A 23526-nucleotide genomic window follows, 5' to 3' on the forward strand; every position below is an offset into this window, starting at 1 on the left:
AGAAGAGCAGCAGAGAGAGAATCTTATGTCATTTGACCAGATAGAAAGTATCAGTATCTCTGCCCTACTGCTAAAAAAAACTCTGCTAAAGTGAAGCAGCTATAACATGCATTACAGTTCCTCTTAGCACCTCCCAAGCACTGGTGACTCACTTCATTTTAGGGTTGAATGACTCAAGACAGAGCATTAACAAGGTCAGTGTGTGGTCCTTTGTTAACCCATCTAAAGTCTAGACTTAGTAGACTTCCAACTGCTTATTGACAAAGCCACTGAGATCACAGGATGGTTAGCAGAAATACCAGCTTCTCTGCCCTAGCTTTCCAACCCCAGGAAGAAGGGAAAAACTTCAGGAGAAAAAAAAATTCAATTGTCAAGGCAATTAAAACCTTGGCCTGTCTGCTGAGACTGCAGATGGAAATCACACAGCAAGTGTATCCAGTCTGAACAAGGTAATGCCAGACATGTTCATGATTTATAAGATTGGACAAGGGCAAGACAGAAAATAGAGAGCAGTGTGCTGGTTCAGGTCCTTTAGGACCTTACCCTTCACTTACCACATTTTTTATGATTTCATCCTTCCCATCCTGCCTTTGCACCTTCAGCAGGTGGTAGCAGAAGTCAAAGAGGTCAAAACGACGTTGCTGTCCAAGGAGAACAATGATAGAGCAACCTGCCCAGTTCAGACCATCTCCAAAGCACTGCCTGGAACGGGGGCAGGGTGATGGGATGGAGAGAGATGACAGGATATAGTTAGGTAAGAGTTGTCGTGCTGTGACGCTGGTAACTTTCCTTGGCGAATTCCTGGGGATATCAGATTCAGTCCTACTCCAAGAAAGTGGGTGTATACCTGAGAGAAAGTGAACTCAAAAGGAGATAGACAGAATTGCAGCAGGGTCAAGCTGTGCACGGTGCAACCACAGGATATGATGTTTGAGGAACTAGCCTGTGGCTTGGGCTCAAGTCCCATCCACCAGTTTCCTTCTGGATTTGACCTCGGGCATGTCACTTTACATTGCTATTTTCCCTTTTCTCCGAGTGCTCAGATGGAAAGCTCTTTGCACATCTCTTTAGGTGCATGCACAACAAAGTTCTTTCCTTGAGTACCTAGGAACTGACATGATATAAATAATAAAAATGATGGATGGAGGGAAGAGTGTAAACAATCCATCACATCACTAAACCACTTCCCATAAATGCTGGCTAAGAAACAGACCCCGTTTCAGCTCCACAGAAATGAGGGGAAAACAGCAGACCTGCATGCAAGTTAGGAATATTCTAAAGAGCAACTTGTTGCATGTTTGACCATGTCCTTCTTCCACTTGTCCGCTAGCTGAGACTATTGCTGTAGCTGAGGGCATACTGGGGGCTTGCTGGCCTTCACTAGCTCATTAGCTGCACTAACGGCAGAGCTGGCTGAGGAACACTCACTCTGCGGTGAACTCGTTCGTGCCCACGGGGATGCAGTACACAAACTGCATGGCACTCCAGAGTCGGTGAAACTCCACACACTCGTCCACGTGCATGACCCCATTTGTAGGGGGTGGCCCACGCCAGATTGGGTCCTGCAGGTAGCTCCTAATTCGCGTCAGGATGACCTCGAACATGGACAACCCGCAGCATAACCGCTCCTTGGTCAGCAAATCACCCTCCCGGGCAATGGCTATTTGCTGAGAATGAGGAAAAATCAAAGAAACAGAAGTGACAATGTGATACAGATGTACTCTCTTGTTGGACTTAACTCTTCCCAGTCTCTCCCAGCTCTTTCAAAGTTAATGGCATATTCCATGCAAGGTCCAATCTTACCTCTGATGGTTGTTCCCATGGCACTCCCCACCAGAGAATACTTATCCCTCAAATGGAAGAAGTTGTAATATTGTGCTCAATTATATGTCACCAATCTAACAATCTTTTGAAATAACTGTATACATCAGAAAACAAAAGCTGAAGGCATATCTCTAATCAGAATTACTGATCCTTAATTCTGTGAGCATGCTGTTTTGTTATATTAGCATTACTCAGCATTGATGGGTTTAATTTCATTATTTGTCCAGATTATGAAAATAAACCAGGAGAGAACAGAGACATTTTGCTTCCCAGGGCATCACCATCATCTCTTTAAAAGATAGGCAGGTTACGACTTTCTTGATTTCTTTTCTAGTTAAGATTAAAAAGCTCTGAGGAAGATGTGAAGCCACCAGAACCTTAATACTGGAAAACCTGTGGTTTATAAGAAAGTCCAATAATATTTTTTTCCAGATGTGGAAGGTTTACATGTGTGGAGAATTTCTGTGCCATCCCCACTTAGATACACATGTACAGATCTGGAAGAGCTCCACTGGAATCATGATGGAGTTCATTTGGCTTTTACACCAGAGGAAACTGTAAAAAAGATCTTGACTTCATTTCATCCCCATCACTCCCCCAAGGAAAATAAGGGTATTTTAAACAAATAAGCAAGTGGGGCCTTCCCCCCAGCAAGGGAGCACTGACCCTGCTTAGCTAACGGCCTACACCCCTCTGAGCTGTAAGAGGCTGGAAGCGTGGAGCTTAACTGCCCTGGTGTCCTCTTAGCTGCCCCATTTCTTGCCATTTCCAGCTGCATTACTGACTTATCCTTGCAGTGCTGCCAAAAATAATGCGGAAAATGAAAGCCAAGTAGTGTTAGTGTCGTGCACCCAGCTGTGCAGATAGGAGGCTCTGGGTCTGCTGTGCTCCTCTCTGTCAGACGAGTGACGGCCAAGGTGCTCTGTTCCCACGGACAAAACATTTTACCCATCTGACCATCCTGGCAGAGGCAGGCAGAGCAAGTGGGGCATTCGCTGACCCTGCTGCCTGTGCTGGAGGACTTCCTGTGGCTTTGGGTGTTTTTTAAGCAGTTGCTCTATTTCCAGCTATCCTCCTAATGCCTATAGACACCCTGACTAAAATCATGATGGGGGCTCAGAGTCTCTGATACAATGAGCAGGCACATATCCTAGCCGGACATTAAGAACATGAATTTTGCTCAGTTTATTTAGGTATTCTTCATTCCATACTACAAAACTGTGAATGTACGTGTACATCCCCTTTCGTGACTATTGCTTTACACTGGCAAGTAGCCTAAAGCATTTTTGTTTGGTAATTATTGAAATTAAAAATACTATGATTCCTACTTGAGAATCAAAATTAAGTTAGAATTAAAAATACTACAAGTAGAATTTAGAATTAAAAAAATTAGAATAAAAATAACGACAATTCCAAGGACATTCAAAGAACCTCAGAGCAATTAATGTTCAACTAATAGCAAACATAAAAGGAAAGCTGAATTGCTGTACAGAGGCCAGATTGGATCTGGGATCTCTACATTTGTTAAACTCAGGAATGATATCAGCTGAGTTTCACATGACCATTTCACAGTGCCAATCCTTTACACAGGTGACGGTCTGGCTCTTGCAGGCTTACAGAGGAGTATTAAACTCAAATTGCAGTACATTTACAGCAGAATAGCTTTTCTGGAAAGTCAAGGCAAAACAAGTTAAATTATCATATTGTGGACAGAAAATCACCGCACACACTTGCATATGTTTGCTTAGCAACAGAAGATTTATTTTGTCTAGTATGTTTTCATAGGTAGTGGCTGTACACTTGCTTTTTCCTCAACTGCTCCAAACTCTTATGGATCCAGATTAGTATCTGCGCACACTAGTCTGTGACAGCAAAATGGGGACACAGCAGAAGTGTAGCGATTTCACATACAAATAAGGTATTAGCATTACTGTTTGCTAAGATATACTGATAGAACAGATATTATTTTCAAGAACAACCTAGTCCAAGGATCTTAATATGTTGCTTCTGAAGAAATCTTAATCTAGAAAGGGACACACCTGACTTTCAAAGGACATGGTACCAGTCCTTTATACACACTCACAGACAGAAAGTGGTTCTAAAGTTCGTCATCATAGAACTAGTCTTTGACATAGAACTACCACTGCTGGGAGCTATCTAGCCCAGTAGAGGCAGCTGGAGGGCTCTCAGTCCCGTGGTGAGAACTGCCCCACAGCCTGGGGTTGCACTGACAGTGCCTCCGTGTGGAAGGAGCACTTCCACTTAGCATGCGCGATACTGATTTCCAAGATCAGCAGAGGAAGGGTCCTATCCTGATAGACTGTCAAAGGATGCCACATTGCTGGCTCCACTCTGCCTTCCATGGAAGGGGTCCCAATCCCTCCACTGAAAAAATTAGAGGGACCAAGCACTTCTGAAAACCCTCTGCTAAATATCCTTACTCATCATTAAAAGGGAGAAGATTTACACCATGAACCACTCTGACCCCCCTGATTCTTTATGAATCACCTATCAAACAGTTACTTCTGGATACTTCCAGTGCAAACCAATTATTTAAAATATAACTACCGACGGTTTCCTATTGTTGCACAACCTTAGTTACGCCACTACCTCTTTTACGGCTTGTTAATTGACAAACTTGCAAGAACCATACCCAAAGCCTGCAAAGACTGATGGAAAGATCCCCCCTGACTTCAGCAGCCTCTGGCTCAGACCCTTCGCAGCATATTGATTATTATGTGAAATGCATAGTGCCACCTTTTGGGAAAGGCACCTAGCAGCCAACTTCTGCTAGGACTCTGGACAATTGCTAAAGGTGCTGATGCATTCTGCAGGAAAAAAAGCAATATGGCCTGTGTCCAAAACTGCATTTCCAGGAGCAAGCTAGAAGCTGTGGAGGCACCTACAGAAAGTGACTGTTGTGTTCATTTACACCTGAGCTCAAAAAAGATCTGGAAGTCAACTTGATCTATGTGACGAATTGGGAACAGTTTTACAGAAAGTTGAATTTTTAGTTAGATATGAAATACCTTTTGTTTTCATCATCATCATAACTATGGCAGGGATAAGCAACAAGTGGACTCTAATAGCAGATTTCAATGATGATTTTGCATGGAAAGAAGGAGAGAGAGAAAGACCAACACAAAGACACAAAAACACAGAGGTGAATTCTTTTTCTCAAGTGTATCCTTTAAAAGAAAGCCAATGGGAAGTGAGAGACATGTCTATGAAATAAGACAGAGCCCTCAGTTATACAGCCAGTTTCTTTGTTTCATATGATTTTCAATGAAGCAAAGTTCAAAATGTCCTTGATCCATTAGAAAAATAAGCAAACATTAATAACTTTCTGCCTGCCATAGATCTGTCACCTTACACAACTAAATGTTTGTTCCATTCTGTCTACAGTAAATTACAGAAAAAGTGTATTTTAGTATCATTTAGTATTTTGAATGTTTTTCATCCCATTAACCGCACAAAGTAGGCAGTGGAGGACTATTGATATCAATGCAGCTAGAATTTTGCCTATTGTATTGATTGATTCTACTGAGATATTTTTAACAGCACTCAGTTTCTGCACAAAATAGATCTTTTTCAAGCTGAGATCCCATCTCAAGAAAGCACTTAAATGGAGCTGTAATTTTAAGCATGTGCTGAAGCTCTAAGCATATGCTAGAAGGGAAACCATTCTCAGATGTATTCCTCAACAGGGATGAGCTTAAAAATGTACCACACTGTAGTCCTAAATTGGGATCCACAAAAGTAATGGCAATTGCTTAAGTCTGTGACAGCCCTGCAATGTTTCCCCTCAAACCACCCCAGGATTCTCCATCTTTTTAAAATGGAGATGAAAGAGGTTTTCAAAGCTGCTCATGTTCAGAGCTGGCTTCTAGCACACTTGCCTTACAGCTCCCCTGCCAGCTCTCCGGACTGGAGACAGTAACGCACCATCCCTAGACCCGCTCATACATTTCCCTTCAAGATGTCAGTGTCCGCTAGGGCAAGGATTTGGATTTTCTTGTCTGATTAGCATTTTGAATGGAAATAGGATCACTTTCCCAAGGCCAAAGAGGCCATCTGGGGACTGCTATGAATCTTCAACAGCCATCCCTTTCAATGAAATCCTTACCTGCGGAGTGCCCAGCCTCTCTATTAGGGGAACCAGGTGAAGTGGGGCATACTTGGCTTCGAGACGCTTCATGCGCACCTCCAAGCGTTCTCCTTCTGTCAAGCGAGCAGCAAACAGTGAAATGAGAGGAGGAAGTGGAAACCCGCAATTTCCGCCAAGTTTGCTCAGAGCTGCCCCCCAGCAACCATCCAACGAGACTTTGGATCCAGTGAGCCAAACCGACAGCAAATGAGGGAACCAGTGATGCAGAGAAGGGAGGGATGTGCGATCGCAATCTCAGCAGTAGCTTAATCACACATGTCCAAAAGCATGTCCCTATTACTCATCACTCCTGTAGAGATGGACATTTCATGCTGTCACTCTCCAAAGAGGCTGTGAAATGGCTTTAAAAACTGAAGGGAACCCCAAAACTGACTAAGGTTTCAATCTGTAACTAGGGTACAGAAAATGCATGGTTGGCACATGCCTCCACCTGACTATTCACTGTATCCACATATCTATTTCGAGAAGGAAAGCAGGGCCAGAACTAATCAGCAGAAATGGGAGAGAAATGGCTTCTTGGCAGAGACCTCTGAGTCTGTGCACTGCTTCCTTCTCAGCTTCTTACCTTTGATGTAGACCCTGGGCAAAATATTTTGGAAGGGAGCAGCATGCAGCAAATCACAAACTTCTTCCTGGGACTGAGGCAGGAAGAAAGAAAGATAAAATAAGTTAAAAATGCCTATAGGGATTGACTTGTATGGCTCAGGGGCCTGGGCAACAATACAACGACCCATTCAAATCCAACCCAGTTCAGTAGTAACTCAAACGGTTTGAACCTAAATGAACTAAAACTGGAATACCTCTGAACTTAAGCCAGGAAGTTTGCTATAACTCTAGTAATTCACTTCCTGCCTGTACAAGGCCAAAGCTTTTTACATGTTTTTTTCTGGCCCACTCACTAACACTACAAGGAAGAGTGGATAAAGAACATGGTGATTTCAGTTTTATCCTACCCTATGTTTTCAAAGAGTGCCCAGGTGGAAATTAGTCTGTAGTTTCATTATTCTGGGATGTATATGTGTCAAATATACCAGTGTACGGTTCTATTATAAATAGATACATAATATGTTGGCCTGAACCTATTTGGTTCTTCATAAAGTAGTCACAGCCAGTGCTATCTGAGCAGACTCCCAGTGTTGTAGGCACCAGGGAGAATAATACAGAAGTCCAGAGAGGAATAACATCATGAGATGCCACCTGAAAGTATGCATGCCAATGCACTAGAGAAAAAATAATCCCAAACACAGATGCACGAGTAGGAGAAACCTAGAAATAGGAATGTGGAGACTGAGGAGTGATGGCTGACAATACATTGTATACGAGTCTGCAATGGGAAACAGCAGCAAGGAAAACCAAAGCTTTTTAACACAGAGGCATTGCATCACAACAAGGCATTAGTTTGCTCCTACGAAACTCTAGTTCTAGGACATGCTTTCACTTCTGAGCTTACCATAAAGACTTAGACATACTTGAGAGGAGGTTATGATAGAGCAGCAAAAGATATTGGGGGCCAGATGGAATGACTCAGTTGGGTCTGTTCGGGATGCACTGGTGGACACCTCATCTTCCAGCCAAGAGGTGGCGAACAGTGCGTAGCATGGAGTTGCAGGAGGTTGTACTGGAGCCATGGATGCTGGTATGTGAGCGAGTTTGTGGGAGTGCAGTTTGTGACACAGTGCTGGAGGGAAAGGAACAGCCCTGGTTCCCTCCATGGGCGTACAGATGCTGGTGCTTGCTACTGGAGCGGGCCCATTCTCTTTGTTATTTTGTTTGCAAAATGCTTTTCCTTCCTAGATGAAAGTTTTTTTCACTGCTATTTCCCTCTGATAAAGTGAGTATTTTCTCCATTTGTAGCCTGCATTCACTCAATATTTGTCCCCAAATTAGTCAGGTCATTAATACATTTCCTCCCCAAGGTCCATTACCTGGGAGTAAAAATTACTCTCAGAAATTTAGTCGCAAGCAACTCCTCATCCCTCAAATTTAAACAATAAAAAGAGAGGTAGAAGGGAACATACCACTAACCTTCACTATCACATTTTCTGCCAGCAGATACCACCAGCCTTAGATTAGACTGACAGCTATGAAGATAACTGCACCATAAAAGCAATTGCTTCCATTGCATAAGAGCTCCATTAAAGAGAAAATCTTGTTACATGATGGCTCTATGCATCTGACAATCTTCCAGTGAGTGAGAACCAGTGCCCGCTGAGTACAAAACTACTTTATATTCTAAACTGATTTCTGTGTGGAAAAGCTAGGGATCAGAGGGAGAGAGCGCTTCGGCTGGCATGGAAAGTAGACACACAGGGACTTCGATGGACAACCTTCCTAAAGGGATTCCCAAATTCTCACCGTCTCCATTTTTTTTTTTTCTGCTATTCTAAAATGCCACTATACTGTTGATGTCCAGCTCCTAGGACAGGAGCATTCAAATGAAACACTACTAAATGAAACCACCCAGTGTCCTTTAAGTACCCATTTAAAAGATGGGATGGAAAAGGCAAATGCAGTACATCCAGCATAAAATCCAACACTGGGAACAGCTGAGAGCAGTAACAGACACAAAAGGAGCAGAAACTGCCAGGATATAGTTGGCACCTCCAGTGATTTTGTAAAATACCAAGCCGCTAAGTGATATACGTCTCTCCAGTTTTTTTAATCTTATAGCAATTACTGCTCATTGGAGGTGTTTGATGCACATACTAGCAACTGAAAGTCTTTGTCTATCTGGAGGTAAAATGCAAGGGCATGGGCAGAAATATCCATTTTGAGGAAATGCAGAGATTTTCAGTTTTCCCTGTGCTCTATGCTTGGTTAAACTGAGAGCTTTTGAACTTTCTTCTGGTTTTACTCTGAGCAAAACTTTCTGGTTTTGTTCAGAAATCCCACCCTACACTGGAGAAGATTTTCTGAAAAAAATTCTGGAAAAACTGATACAACCCCGTCAAAACCGCTATGATACAAAATATGCATTTTTAATACAAAACCGTTTTTTGGGAAACTCCTCAGTTGGCTCGAGGCCCAACTGTGAAATAAATTCACTCTGAAATAAATTTGTTGCATGAAAAACTAGAAGCTAAGGCGATGTGTGGCACTGAGCCATGGCCTTTTCCCTAATAGGCCAGCTCACTTAAGTCAGAGAGGGTATCGCACAAGCTAAGAGGCTGGGACACTTGTGCAGGGGGCAATGCTGAGTTGTAACTCTGGCTAGGTCTTTGGTGAAGACAAGAAACATCATAGGATCAGCTGTTCTTCCGAGATTTCCTTCCTTCTGGGTATCACTGTTATAACCAATCAGTTATTCTCATTGCACTGGCATCCCAAAAGACCAACCAGAGGCTATGGCTCAGATCTAATTCTCTGTAAACGTATACAAAAAAATGATGATCCCTGCTCCAAAGAGCTTACAGTCTAGAAATAAGCCCCAGTTGATTTTATTTCTGAGGAGGACAAACATGGGATAGCTTTGGGTCCAAGATTTAAATCTAGATCTTCCAGTATTCAGATTCTCCTTCAGCAATCCCAGATGTCAGTGACTCAGTGCCAATGCACATCTTCCCCATAGATGTGCCAGTGATCCTCAATAACACAGCCCCACAGAGACCTGGAGCACACGAGAAGCCAGAAAGTAACACTTTCCAAACTCTTCTGCTTGAGAACCCACTTCTATTTATATTCTTGAGCTTGCAATTTCAAGTTTGATCTGTTGATTCAGGGGATTTCGCCTTACCAAAGCCTGTTCGATAAGGAGGCAGAAGAGAATGGCATTGCCCACTTCTCTAAGGCTCTGGAACACATCGGTCTTCAGCTCTGCGTACTCAATGATGTCCTTCAGCTGATGATGGAAAAACTCCAGGATTCCTTAAAAGACAAGGAAGGACAGTCAGAGAAGGGAGAGCAAAATCGCTCTCCAATGACTCGGATAAAAAGACAAGCAGTGCCTCACGTTTCCCTAATCATGAATTTTAACCTGTGACTGCTAAGTGGCCAGATGGAGATTGCTGTTGGGGAGAACTAGCACGCAATGTCTCATCCTGCTTTCACTAACCCTTGGGAAATAAGGAGAAGTTCATATGAAGTCGCTGAATTTCCCAGTTGGAGGAAAAAAGATTCAAGGCTGTAACGGATGCCTTTGTGCTGGCCCATGTATACCCATAAGAATCTCCTCATACAACTCAACTGCAGACTGTAGTCATCCTGAAAAAAATCTTTGCATCAGCTAAGTGGAGCTTTTGAAAAATGACAAGCAACTCATAAGAGCAAAAGCTTACAGAAATCTTGAAAATAAAACATAAGCTACCAAAAGACATTCCCTTATCCATCATCTCTCTATTCAAAGAGAAATTTCAAAAAGGAAATTTCATGAGAAAATTTCCTATATGTTCCATTGTCAGTATCAAAACACCTGAAAGTAGTACTCAGCACCATGATTAGACTGTTAAGAGGTCAAGACACAGTAATTAAATTGTAAGGCATTTTATACCACAGGGCAGATTTTGCTCCTGTTTCCATTTTTCTACAAGACTTCCCTTCAAAAGTTATCAGGAAAGCCTAAAGCAACAAGAGCTTCAACAATATAAGTTTCCTCAAAAACAATATAAGTTACCCCCATATGCAATTCATTAGAAACCTTACAGTGTTTTGTATTTTGTTCTGTTTCAGAGATTCAAATCTCTCAGCTCTCTATCCTACTGCATTGCGCCAGCATTGGTTTTTAATCTTACCCTGCCCGGGCCGCATGCTGCAGCAGCATTTCAGGTGCCAATCTTTGTTTAATTAATAGTACGTGCCTGACTAAATGTTGCACAAACACGTGGGAGAGCTCTTGCTCAAACCATTATATATCTCTCTGTAGCACCCACCTGGAGAGCCATATTCATGTCTTGGCAAGCGGCATATCTTGGGCATTACTTCTATCAGTGTTTTGACGTATTGCAGGATGGTGCCTTGTAACTGTCAGAGACAAAGGGAGATTACACTGGAATGAGGGCTTCTCTTGACACTGGTTTTAAGAGCGCAGTTTGCGGACAGGTCCACATCTGACAGGACAGGATGAAACTTTAATTGGGAGTTCAAGAAGAATTTGCTCAGTTTGGGTTTCACCCAAACATAAACTTCAGCCCAAGTGCATGGAGCTAGAGTGCTTTTACAGCTTCCTCCTGAATGATAAATCATGGCTGCATGGATGCTCAGCTTCAAAATACAGCTGGGTGTGTTTGCGTTGTTTGCAGCTGAAACGCAAACAAGGCTCAGTCTTAGATCCAGCAGGACTGGAGCTCCTAACACAAAAAACATCTGACCAGAGCTGCTAAAGAAGTCATTTCACAGCACAGGAAATATTCCTTCCACCTGAGGAATGATCACTAGATGCTGAGAGGTTAAAACAAAACAAAACAAAAAACCCCCAAACCCATACATGTAGAACAAGCTTCTTCAGTTCTGATGTTTTCAACTAATAGGGACAAGAGCAAACTATATTTCTTAGTTACAACTGCTTGCTGTCATTTGGAGTTACATAACTGCATCCTATATACATATTATACTGGATTATGCACTAAACACAATTTAGCCAAACAAAAGATCTTCATCTTTGCTCTGAATGCTTTCTGATCTCACATACCATCTAGAGCATTTTCAACTAAGTGACACAAATTACATCTTCAATCACTACAGTGCTTTACTGTAGAGAAACTAGCCATACACTTGAGGTTTTCAGTTTTACATTGCTTTGTTAGACAAGTTCAAAATGATGTCTTTGCAGTCAAAACAGAATTTAGATATTTATAATGAATGAAAATCATCTCTCCAGTAAAGCAAGGTTTTTGGTAGAAAAACATGACCTGCAAAATTATACACTTTTGCACACCCTCTCCCTCTTGTTAATGCTCTATATTAATAAAGCCCTTAGGGAGCACATGGGATGACTTCCCTGTGGATCACATTTCTTTTCTGAGAGAGAAGAGAAAACTAGAAAGCAGAAAGGGCTATTGGCAGGCTGACTTCAGAATATCTGATGAAAATGGACAAAATGGCTTGGATTAATAAGGACTCACCTATAGCGGGAATATTCTTTTAAAGATCCAAAAAAGTTAGTTCTAGCAGTTTTGTTTCCCGCTCTCTATCTTCCTGTGGTTCTCCAGGGGTACGAAACTACCATGAGAGTGATGTTCTCGTGCTACTGCTGGGCATGAACTCTTGCCTGAAAGGTCTCCCAAACTGCAGCACAAGCAGTGCTGATGGTCCGCAAGGTCCATGTCCCACCCATTCATGTCTCAGTGACATTTAACAAAGCCGAATGTAAAGTCCACCACCCCCAAATCAGAGTTAACACTTCAGGGTCAGACAATCCACCACTCCACTGAAATCAGTGGGATTCTTTAGCACCAAGAAATATTGGACCATTTATACAGGTTTTTCAGTACAGACATAGGTACATGAAAATATCCCAAATTTGAACACTCTGAACTAAGATCCAAAGCCCAGGCTGACCGCCCAACCAACACCTCTCAAAGCATTGAGGTTTTCCCATCACCAGAATTACCAGGCTCTTGACGATCTTCAACAGCTCTTCCATGACCACTGCGATCCCTTGATAGCCAAGGAGCCTGCAGATTGTCTTGAAATGAGGTGGTCCCACAAAATTGCGGTAAGAGCTATAGATGTGACTGTAGGCAATATTGAGAGGCTGAGAAATCAGAAGCACAGTGACAATTAGATAAGAGCATTTACAGATCCTTAACTAATTTTCTTATCATAGTATTATGTTCTGTCATTTCAAATAGCTTTTAAGGAAGACAAGGAAAAATAATAATTCCCACGATAAAGTTCTTCTACTTCTTGTGGCAAACAAGAGATTGCTTTTCTTCCTACTTAGTCAAAGACATTCTAATCTCAACAAATTGTCATGTCACAAGGTTTATCATTCCACTTTCTTACCAGCACCTCTTTTCAATTCAAAGGTAATTCACTCTCCCATACATTCCCCATCAAAGACTTCAGTTCAATAAGGCCTTTGCCTTTTCAACCCCAAATTCTTCTCTACTAAAACTAAAAGCTTTATACACGGGCAACAGGAGAGAGGTTTTCTATTGGCATTTGCTTCAAACAAGGAGTATTAAGACAAGTAGGAACTACAGCATCTGAACCTAAGAGCAGTTGGAAGAGACAGAAAAACCCTTTCTGTGTCCTGTAAAGCCCTCTGTCAGCCTGTGTACTTAACTCAATAGACATCCACATGTGCCTGCAAAAATTGCTAGAATATGACTCTGGCCCACAGAAAATGGTACCTGGGGCTCTGTCCCTCAGACAACTTTCTATTTAAGAGGAGAAAACAGAAAGTCATTTCCAAGGATGTACTCTGCCAGTGCCATCTTGGAAATGTGGAAATTGCTGCAATATTTTGTCACTAGAACATTTATTGGATCCATTTGGTAAGAGGAAAATAGAAGTAGGGAGAGCTAATTCGCTATGTGATGTGCAAAAGACTGTACATCAGTTTTAATTGTGACACCGCATGCTCAGCCCTGGCTCTGAAATAGAAATGTTCACATCATGACTCAGCCCCGGCAGGGAAAGGCTGTATCCTCCCCCAACACCTTTTAATTATAACATTCGCAGCTTTAATAAACAGCACCAAGCATATTCTTGAAAAGACTTCTGGCATGTAGTGCCCCTTCCAGTAAGATGCAGATAAATCCTTTGGCTCATGTTTACTAAAAGATCTTTTTTAAACAAGGATAAGAAAACACATTGACTTGTATCCCAAATGCACCGCGTAAGGTCCCCTCCTTGCGCGAGCCCTGCATGCAAGAGGCACGCTGCATCTGCAGGTAGCGGGGAGCTTCCTCTCCTGCAGGGATTATGGAAGAGCACGTACTCCACTTGGGTCTCCTTCCCTGCCGGTAGTGGAGCTAGCCTCGGCCAAGACACTGGAGGCCCGGGACTGATGCACTGGAAGAGCGTAAGAAGAAAGGGAGCAAGTGCTGGAGTGGCAGGACAGGCCCAAATGGAGTACATCCTCAAAGAGGATGCTTCTAACGATTGTGACACAGCCAGTCGTGTCTGAATGCTTCCGTTGCCCTCTAATTCTGACCCGCTCCCTCAAGATTTACTCTAATGTTTTGTGTGCTTAATGAGCTACAAAGTGAAGTCATTTAATGAGAAGCAGAAAAGTATTTTCTTATGCTCTCAGACACAGAACTGCTGCTGACTGATGTACTGATTCCTCCTTCATAGACTTGACAGTTGCTTTAATCAATTAATTAATTGTCCCTCATTTTGTTACAGCCCAGTTGCTCAGTTCCAACAGTTCATTATCTACAATAATTCATAGGCATTTTTTGAAAGAGCTAGTAGAATGAAAATAAAAAGTTGGAAAGCCCCCTACTTTCTGTGTAATATAAATTCAGCTGCTGGCCCTGGTAGATGAAAAAAGCCTGCAATACGAGTATGTACAGCAAGGCTACTTTGAAGGCTCTATAGTGTAGTCATTCACAATGTGCATGAACTTTCTCTCCCATCAAAACTAGATAATAGGGCCCCACATAAGTAAGGGCAAGAGTTTAAATAATATTTAGGCAGGTAGAAACCTACATGGCGCTTTCAAATGCTCTTTGGATGCCAACTCCATTTAAGACAATTGCTTTTGAATATTGTGCTTAGGTTTCTATCTGCATCTTTAGACATCCAAGTCTTTTGAAAAATTTGTCTATTAGAGGCTAATCCAAAGCCACTAGATACACACACTGATATGAGTGGAAAACAGCAATAGCCTATGTTGTCAAAAGTGCACCTATTTAAACACCAGGTGACGCCCAGCCTGCAACTATTGCCAAACTGCTCTGATACAATCATCCCAGGTCCAGGCCAGTAAACCATCAAGGTCCCAACAGAGCTGCGTTACAGCAACATTTTATTGCTACAGCTTTTGCAGTATATCATTCCAGCAATGTGGAGCCCACAGAAAGCATGTTTCTGCACAGATTATCAAGGCAAACACTGAGAAGGCATGTTGCCCTTTCCTTCCATGCTTCTCCATAGACTCCTTTGCACATACAGGCATCACATGCCAAATGCCCCTTAATATTCCAATTCCCACTTAGATACTGCATTTCACTACAGGTAACGTGCCGGTGGCTCACGTTCCCATTTCGGATGGCCCACAAACCCATCCTCCCTTATAGAAGCCCCTTTCCCCTCCATACTCCATGGCTAGGAGATAGTTCTTCAGTCTTTGCACATGCAATGGTCCCCAGAGACAGGACATCACCACCCAGTCAAGGAGCAATTGGTCAGGCTTTCCCCATGATGGGACTGACATTTTGTCACTGTGAGCGCCCGAGCACTGCCGGGTAACCTCCCACCTTGCCAGCGCTCATCCCCCTCTGGCGCGCTGCCCCGCCGTGGGATAACGGAGCTGGAGAGCAGGCCTGAAGTTGACTTTTCCTTAACGTGGTGGTCCCAGCAGTAAGGCTGATGATGAGGGGACATGTTTTAGGACGTGCAATGGCTGCAGACAAGCAGGATGATTCATCCCTGTCTGTCTGCAAGATGAGGTAGGCTCCATCAAGCTCTCCGCAGAGCCCCGGAGCATGTCAACAACAGGCGTGCAGCTAATAATAATACTCTGTCTGCGAGCAATTAAAATACAACTCCATTTAAGGGTGAGATACACAGCTTGGGTTAAAGACTGTAGGATGTAAAAACGACACCAGTGTGTATTTTAGGACAAAACAGCTGAACGCGCAAGCTGGCTGTACTGCGCTGCTTACTCCCCCAGCCTGGCCGGCCCCCTCGGAGAGTGGGAGTGCCGAGCACCTCGCGCGGCGGTGCCAGCCCGCACCCCTCGCCAGGCAGCAAAGCCTCCACCCCGGCCAGCTCCCCTGACGTTTCGCTGTTCTGAGGAGCAGCGGTCGTCAAAGACACCGCTGAGGCTTGCCCCACCTTTGGTTTGGGGCCAAACCAGCAGGTTTTGGGGCCAGGAGTGCAGACAGGTTGGGATTTGCAGCGCTGGGCAAAGTTCCCAGCGTCCCGCAGAGTAAAGCGAAACGTAGCGAGTGCCTGCCCTGTGCCCAGGTCTTTGGGAGATCCTAGTACTTTTATACTTAGAAGAATACGAGGAAAGACTCCCCGCTTTGCTTTAGGAAGTAATGAGACTATCCGGGACAGTCAGGAGCCCTGAACTCCAGATTCAGCAGCAAATGCAGTAAAAAGAGAGAAGCAGTTGTCATTTCCACGCCTTTACTGGCCCTCACCCAGTCCTGTCCGAGCTCACCCAAGGGACGGGAGGGGGAGTTTTATCAGCTATTAAGCCATGGACAGCTAATACTGCCAGTGCCAAAACCCACTCAAAAAAATGAAGAGCTAAACAGGAATATACTTAGAGACAAAAAAGGACATATACACTGCCAAAGACCAGTCCAGCCTCGCAGGGTGATGGTGTGCAAGAAAGTGAAAACCAGTTGTGACCCATATAGAGGAGGGTCTCTAAGCTAGACGAATGGCAAACAGCCCCAATGTGGCCTGCTCCCTTCCCCTGCAAGGAGCAAGACTCCTCCCCCTATAAAGCTTTTACCATGCTCAGCTGCATCACCCTGCTGCCAAAACTACCATGCAAGGAAAACTCGTATCCCCCAGCTGGGATACACAGGACACGGGCAATGCAGAAGGCACATTTTTATACTGCCTTGCTATACTGACTACTGACTTTCAGGGGGTCATAGCAGAGTAAAACTGCCTTTTTTCATGGCGCTTTTTCTAACAGCAGCAGCAGCAAAACTCTCGGGGTAGCTCAGACGCACTAATTTAACCCGACTCTGCTGCTAGCTTAGCGGGAGAGGCAACGGGCGGTTTCGGCAGCGCCACAGGGCGAGGAGCGGTTTGCGCCCCGTGATGCCGCTGCTGTGAGAAAGCTGCACGAGCCGGTCCCCCCCGCGCCTGCCGGCGAGAGAGCGCGGGGCGAACGGCCCCCGCTGCCAGCACCACCTGCTGCAACCACAGCTCCTGCAAGCCTGCGCGCAGCCGCCGAGCGCGCTGCACCAGAACGCCGAGCGCCTCCGTCCCACTCGCGCACCGTGGCTATTTATACAGGCGCCGTCAGCGTGCACCGTCCTTCAGGTTACATCCATATGCACGGTCGTTAAAAACGGGTGGGCAAATTCACCCATGTGAGGGAACGAGTGATTTCCAGCAAGCACAGCGCGACCTTGAGTCAGGTGGTGCCAAGAGAAACAGAAATAGTCGTGAAAAAACACAAATGAAGCTCAGCCTAATGTGTTTACAGAGCTAAGAAGTGGTTAACAAGCAGAAAGAAGGGGGTTGCTGGTAATTTTACAGCTGCTCTGTAGGAGACTTGGCAACCTGCTGTGTTTTTTATGTGGCTGAACAGCAGAAAATGGCTGTTTCTGCTGGGCACTTGAGAGGAGCTCAAGGAAACGTGAGGTTTCCACCCCTGGTGCAGCTGCCGTAAGGGATGCGCAGGCCAGGCAGGGCCACTGTGGCCACAGCTGGCTCTGCTCGCAGATGGGGTCAAGTAGTGGAGGAACAGCAGTGCCAGAGCAGTCCTGAGCTGCCCTGGTTTTGATACGTGGGCTAGGAGCAGGTCTTCCAGTCCTGGGAAATGAGAATCTTGCTACCAGCCCCAGTGTGGCCTGGTTTCTTGGCAAGCTAAATCAACAGTATTTTAACTGCCAAATGGAGGTCGTCACCAGTGTGACATCTTCCAGAACTTTAACATATATCTTCGTACAATTTCACATGGACACAAATTCTGGTGAAAACACATTGTGGTGGAAAGGGTTACTCCGCCACAAGCAGACACCAGAAGAGTGAGTTATTATCACACCATAAGAAAACATGGTCAGGGTCATAAGCTCTCCCAACCCAACACTCTCCTATAAGCAAACTCTTCAGCAGCAAGCTCGATTTTGGGAGCAGGTGATCCTAACAGCACTGAAAGCTGTGTTGTGGTTGCCTTTGAGCTAGCAGTATTGACCACTTTGTGGAGACAGGTTAGAAGGACCCTTGGCTGATCTACTTCAGCTCTCCCTGTTTTTCTTTGTATTTTGAGAGAACTTAATTTTTCATTTCTGTCTGTTCCTGTAACAAATGTTATTTGTCAACACCCGAAATTTAATTCTGAAGCAACTGTGAACACTGATACGAACGACATGAATGCAGTGAGACAGGAGCTCTCTCATGGAAACATGATCACGTTGCAGAATGCACCTTTCTGCAGCAGGGATTTGTATGCGCAGCTCCTTCCCTGCAGGCAAGAACGTACTTTACTCACAGCATGGGACCAGCTAAGAGCTCTCTTCCCCCGTGCTCCTGTAAGGAGGACCATGCTATGTAAGAGGCAGAAAGCCACCTGGGAACACTTTCATCTTCATCCCTACCCACAATTATTTTCATTGCTGCTCCCAGTTTTCAGATCTCTGGCAGCTGCAGCTCACAGAAACAGAAGGAAATACGGCAGATCTTGGATGACAGAACTTTAACGTCCAGAACTGTGGAGCATAAATCAAAAGCAAGGGTCACACATACTCTCCAGGCACGTAATAGTCCGCCCTAATCCAGTTTGCATTGTCGCCTCACTGTTGACATTCAGAGGGTCTTTGCAACATCGCAAACTTCTTTCCAATAATGAAATGGAAATAGAAACTCCAGACTCAGAAATGCAGGTATCTTCTGCGAAAGTTCCTCTCTAGAATACTTTTTGGCTTCAGAGAACAGTGACTCACTTCTTCAGACCCACGCTGCGCCTGTCCCCTCCTGCACTGGCCCTGGCTTTGCCTCAGCCTCCTGCCCTCTCACCAGACTGGCACGGGAGATCTCCGAGTCTGATATAAGCCAGGGGGATTCAAAGAAGAGCCTGTCTTAATCCCACTGGAATTCAACAAGAGGTAGATGTAGTTTGAAAAAACAATTCCTTCTCTTCTCCTATCACACAGCTTGGAAAAGAGAAGAAAACAAAAACCTAACAGACATTGCTGCAGCACCGGAGATGAAAATCTACTGCCCACAGGATATAGTTTAAACCAGTAGTTTAAATGTGCAAGGAATTGTAACACTAAAGACAAGCCCCAGAGGGACAAAACATCAATACGCAATGCGGGCAGTGGCTCCAGAGCTGGGAGGGCAGCGGTTTCGCTGCAGGGCTGCGGACAGGAACGGGGAAGCAGCGCCTTTCCGAAGGATGGCTGAGAACCTCGGTCTCACCTCCGAGCGCTGTCCGCGTGGCGTGCCGTGGTCACCCTCCGGGCTTGCCACGCCAGGCAGGGGACACACTTCGGGACCAGCTCTTAGCTGCTCCCGTGTTTGCTACCGGAGAGCCAAAGCCCGTCGGTGCCGCTCATGGCACTCCAGCAGCAGGGAAAGCAGTCGTCTCTCTCTGCGCAAGCACATCCTTTCTACGTGGACAAACCCTTCTCTTTGAACGCCACTAAAGAAACGACAGCAACATCCAAAGTGCAGCAAAGCTGGTTAGAGAAAGGGCAGCAACTGCTGACTACATATCGTTCTGAGCATTCCTCTCCAGCTGCGAAAAAAACCAAAACAAACCAAAACCCAAAACTATCTTGCTTGTTTTTTCAGCCTCAGAGTCACGCACTTCTCCCAGGCACAAGCTTTTAGGGATAACGTTCCCAAATCACTCGAAGATGCTTGCCTGCCGTTTCCTCCTGGTTGCTATGGTGAGCGATGACGGAGCCCAGGACGGGTATAATATGAGGCAGCGCGCTGGGAACGGATTGAGCAGAGACCAGAGGGACCTGAGTGGCGGCAGGAGGGGAAGGTGCTGCTCACGGTGCTCACGGTGCACCGCCGGCCGTGGCGGACCTGGGAGGGAAGGTAAGCAGCTCGCCGTGGCTCTGCAAATGCTTAGTGACGGGGGCCTGTGTTTTTGATCTTCATATAAGAACAATTAAAACAATCTTTAAGATGAGATGCTTCTTGAATGAATTAAAGGATGGTTAGTTACATTAAAGGAGAGAGGAAGAAAAAAAGAAAAAAACAACCCTCAGTTTTGATGGAATTAACAGGAGAGTAACTACTGCGTGCAGCTTCTGCTCAAAGCACTCAGCCAGTATAGAGAGATCAGCCCTGCAGAGAACGTTTCAGGGATCTAAAGGAGTGATGTACCAAAATAATTTGTGGCTGTTGTTTAACAGTAATTCATTAGTGGACAAAGCCTTTTGTTTTTCTGGAGGAGAGTTTTATAATTATTATTTATACTTTTGTTCTTCTCAAAAGATATTGATTTTATATTTCATCAGCCTCCAAACTTCACAATTAAGATCACAATATGACAGCATGAGATGCTGTAGGAACAGAAAGAATTGATACTTTATTAAGCAACAAGTTAGGTATTGAAAAATGCAGCAACTGCTTGAACCAGTGAAATAATCGTTCATGGAGTCAGGAGACTCAACATCTACAGCAAGAGAGGAGAGGTGTTTGCGGTCGGGGAGACAGCTCCCAGCTCCCTCCTAGCTTTTAGGCAGCTGGACTCCTACCATTACTTTATCTTTGCCTCTGCAAAGGGAAATACATTTTCTTAACTTCACAAAAGGGAGGCTGTGGTGACGGAGAGAAAAAAAAAAAACAGGAAAAAGTGTGAGCTTTTACATATGGAAATTATGGAAGCACCAGTATTAGAAATGAGAATACTAAGCATGGCAGGCACCTCAGCAGGTTGAGTTTAATCCCCACAACCTCTCTGTGGGCTCAGGAGTCTATAGTGAAATGGGGAGGTTTCCAAGCAGCCACTCCTTGGGGCCATGTTACCCTTCTGATAACATTACAGAGGGTAGTGAGGTACTCTAGTTTCTGAAAGCTTGCTAAAAAGTCTGAAGACAATTGTCAGGAAGCTTTTCATCTGTAAGCATCTGAAGTACTTGACAGTTCTCAAAATGCAATTTTTTTTTTAAGTGACAAACATTCACAAAAACTGTGCAAAGACATTCATGACATTTCCAACATGCTGTTCATTTTAGTAGCTACCTTGTTTCTGAAGCCTATACAGGTCCAATCCAAGGGCCAGTAAAGCCAGTGGAAAGATTTCATTGATTTCAGTGGCCTTTGACTGAGCCTGTACATGAATCAAGAAATTCAGCCTCTCCCTGCTTCTGGTTTCAGGGCCACGATGAACATCGAAGTCCACAACATCACTTACACCAGTGCCACAGTTTCCTGGGCCACAAACAACCCCTGTCCGGAGAACTACTACCACGTCATGTACCGACCCAACTGGAACAGCATCTTCACCGGCTATTTACGCCAGAATTTCCACCATGAGGAGCGAGTTCCCCACTCCCTCAGCTCCCTCGTCCTCCACAGACTCACGCCATCCACTGTCTACATCCTTTGCATCACATGCAAGAACTCTTACCCCTCCAGCAATCACTGCACCACCTTCCACACTCCAGATAAAACCTCCCTGGGTTTCGGTGGCTCTAAGCATGAACCTACCACCTCCATGTGGATGGTTAGCAGCTTGTTGCTTCTCTGCTTTATAGCTATTTTGGTCTATGGCTGCCTGCAGTTCTGGTCTGCACGGTGCCACAGAGCTTCAAGGCTGAAGCAGTATGACACCAACTCAGAAGGAGACGTGGGTGAACAGAGCGGCTCACTGGAGGGGCCTCTGAATGATGGACTGAAAGAGGAGCTTCTGGAAGTCCCCATGACAACCGTTCTAGTGCGGAGTTCCAGCTTCATGAGGGAGAGTCCGTATAGTTCCCCCCACTGCTTTTTTCCCTATAGAAACAGTGATGATAAAAGGGCCATCCTGCCGCAGCACGGCCTTCAGTGACAGACAGATAAAGGGACCCCTTGCTTAGCAGTTTGGTTCGTGCTGCTCTTCCCCAGCTCTTGCCAACGTGACCGTCTGCGTGTCCACGGGGCCTATTTGTCCCAGGGTAGAACATGAGTTGGTGACATTAGCCACAGGGAGAAAGATTTTTGTCAAATGACAAAAATATTCTCATTTACTGAGGGGATTTAAAAAAAAATCCAAGTCAAATCTTTGAGAATGGACAGGCTAGGCTGACTATTGTCATTATCTAATCTGTATCGCTGCTGTAGATTCATTTCAGAGTCATCAAGCTACATCCACAGGAAACAAACTCCACTCAAGTAGTTTCATACTTGAGTGACACTTCACTACTATGAAGACCTCATAACCCTTGTATAAACCATCATCACAGCCTTACAAAAGAGCTTTTTGTCAGTATTAAGTAGACTATATTTGCACACAAATAGTTTAGTAATTCTCATTTTGAACTACAAATGGGATTCTGGAAGCGGCACCTTCCTCTGGGAGAAGCACTGCTCTGGAGCTCCAACTCTCTACTCTCTGCACGTTTAGAAAGAAAAGACTTGGTCTCAGTGCCAACAACAAGCACAGAGTGGGGTTAGCTCACCCTGACACTGGTACCTTAAGGAGAAGAGTATGGAAAAGCAAAAGCAAAACCACACTGAAGCTGCTTGTTGCATGGCTTTTTGGTTTCACACAGCAGTGTGAGCCCCTGCATTTGCATCTACTGTTCTGTTAATGAAGCAGTTCTTGCGTTTCCTTCTTCCTAAATAAATGCTTCCAACATCCATCCTTACTGGCTGCTGTGGCTCATTTACTGACCTTGGATCCGTAGAGGTAATAGGGCTGAACGTTGGCTGGTTTGTCCCGCTGGGGCTCCTGTGTGAATGGGATTGCAGTCCTCACAAACCTGCAGCAGGCATGGGAGAAGGGAAGGAAAACAGACCGTACCTCGTTAATTGTGTTCAGTACAGGTCTGGGATGAACTGCATTTGCAGGTTAATTAGCATGATCTAATGAGTTTTCTTTCATCACCCGAGTCACATGAACTCATATGCAAGCTCCTGCCCCAATCTGTCAGTGATGTAAAACACATTAGCTTAACTTGCCACAAAGGTGGTTTTTCTTCACAGTTGCGGCAGGCAACGAACATATATACAAGCAGCTACCGCAGCTCTGCTGCTGAGTCACATCTTTTTAAACCACACTAACCCAGTCACTTGCCATCACTGTCAGACTTCAGTGCATGAATTTATTAGCACTTTCAAGGCCAAGGGGAGCTGGCAGTGGGGGCTTTAGCTTCACTCTCACTGTCAGTGCTGTATCCCATAAGAAATGAAAATGTCACTGCAATGCATGTGAATTCTGTGCGGTAGGTTTAACATTTCTGAATGAAACGCAAGGTCTCCAGCTGTCGCCTGCCTTGCTTTTCCCCTCTCACCTGTTGGTGGATCCATTGTAGCAGTAGTTGGGTAGAAAGTCAAAGTTGAGCTCCCAGAAGACATGGAGGGTGATGCGCCCATAGGGTGCAGAGACGTTGTGGTTGGCCTCTCGGAACATGGCATCAAAGCTGTCCAAAGTCATGTGTTTGCAGAGCAACCTGTGAGTCAGGCGGTTTATTTCCAAGAGCCACTCCAGCTCCTGCAGCACACAAAGCAGCAACGTGTTACCGAGATGACAATAAAAAAGGCTGATTTAATTGCCAAGGGAATGATTTTTA

At 44.8% G+C, this 23526-nt stretch overlaps 2 protein-coding genes across 2 annotated transcripts in view; one reads left to right on the forward strand and one right to left on the reverse strand.

Moving 5' to 3' along the window:
* The window catches only part of CYFIP2 (cytoplasmic FMR1 interacting protein 2), a 56014-nt gene that overhangs the window by 4143 nt on the left and 28345 nt on the right, over positions 1 to 23526 (reverse strand). The window contains exons 22-30 of the mRNA XM_067304588.1: positions 23248 to 23447; positions 22629 to 22716; positions 12537 to 12680; positions 10858 to 10948; positions 9726 to 9856; positions 6558 to 6630; positions 5951 to 6045; positions 1429 to 1667; positions 555 to 702 (exon numbers count right to left, since the gene is read on the reverse strand). Of these exons, the coding sequence (XP_067160689.1) occupies positions 555 to 702; positions 1429 to 1667; positions 5951 to 6045; positions 6558 to 6630; positions 9726 to 9856; positions 10858 to 10948; positions 12537 to 12680; positions 22629 to 22716; positions 23248 to 23447 (1209 nt within the window). The remainder of the gene's footprint in view (positions 1 to 554; positions 703 to 1428; positions 1668 to 5950; positions 6046 to 6557; positions 6631 to 9725; positions 9857 to 10857; positions 10949 to 12536; positions 12681 to 22628; positions 22717 to 23247; positions 23448 to 23526) is intronic.
* FNDC9 (fibronectin type III domain containing 9) lies at positions 21138 to 21803 on the forward strand. Its single transcript, XM_013953655.2, has one exon. The coding sequence runs from the start codon at positions 21138 to 21140 to the stop codon at positions 21801 to 21803; it is 666 nt and encodes a 221-aa protein (XP_013809109.2).

Source organism: Apteryx mantelli, chromosome 14, assembly GCF_036417845.1.
Source record: "Apteryx mantelli isolate bAptMan1 chromosome 14, bAptMan1.hap1, whole genome shotgun sequence".
NCBI lineage: Eukaryota > Metazoa > Chordata > Aves > Apterygiformes > Apterygidae > Apteryx > Apteryx mantelli.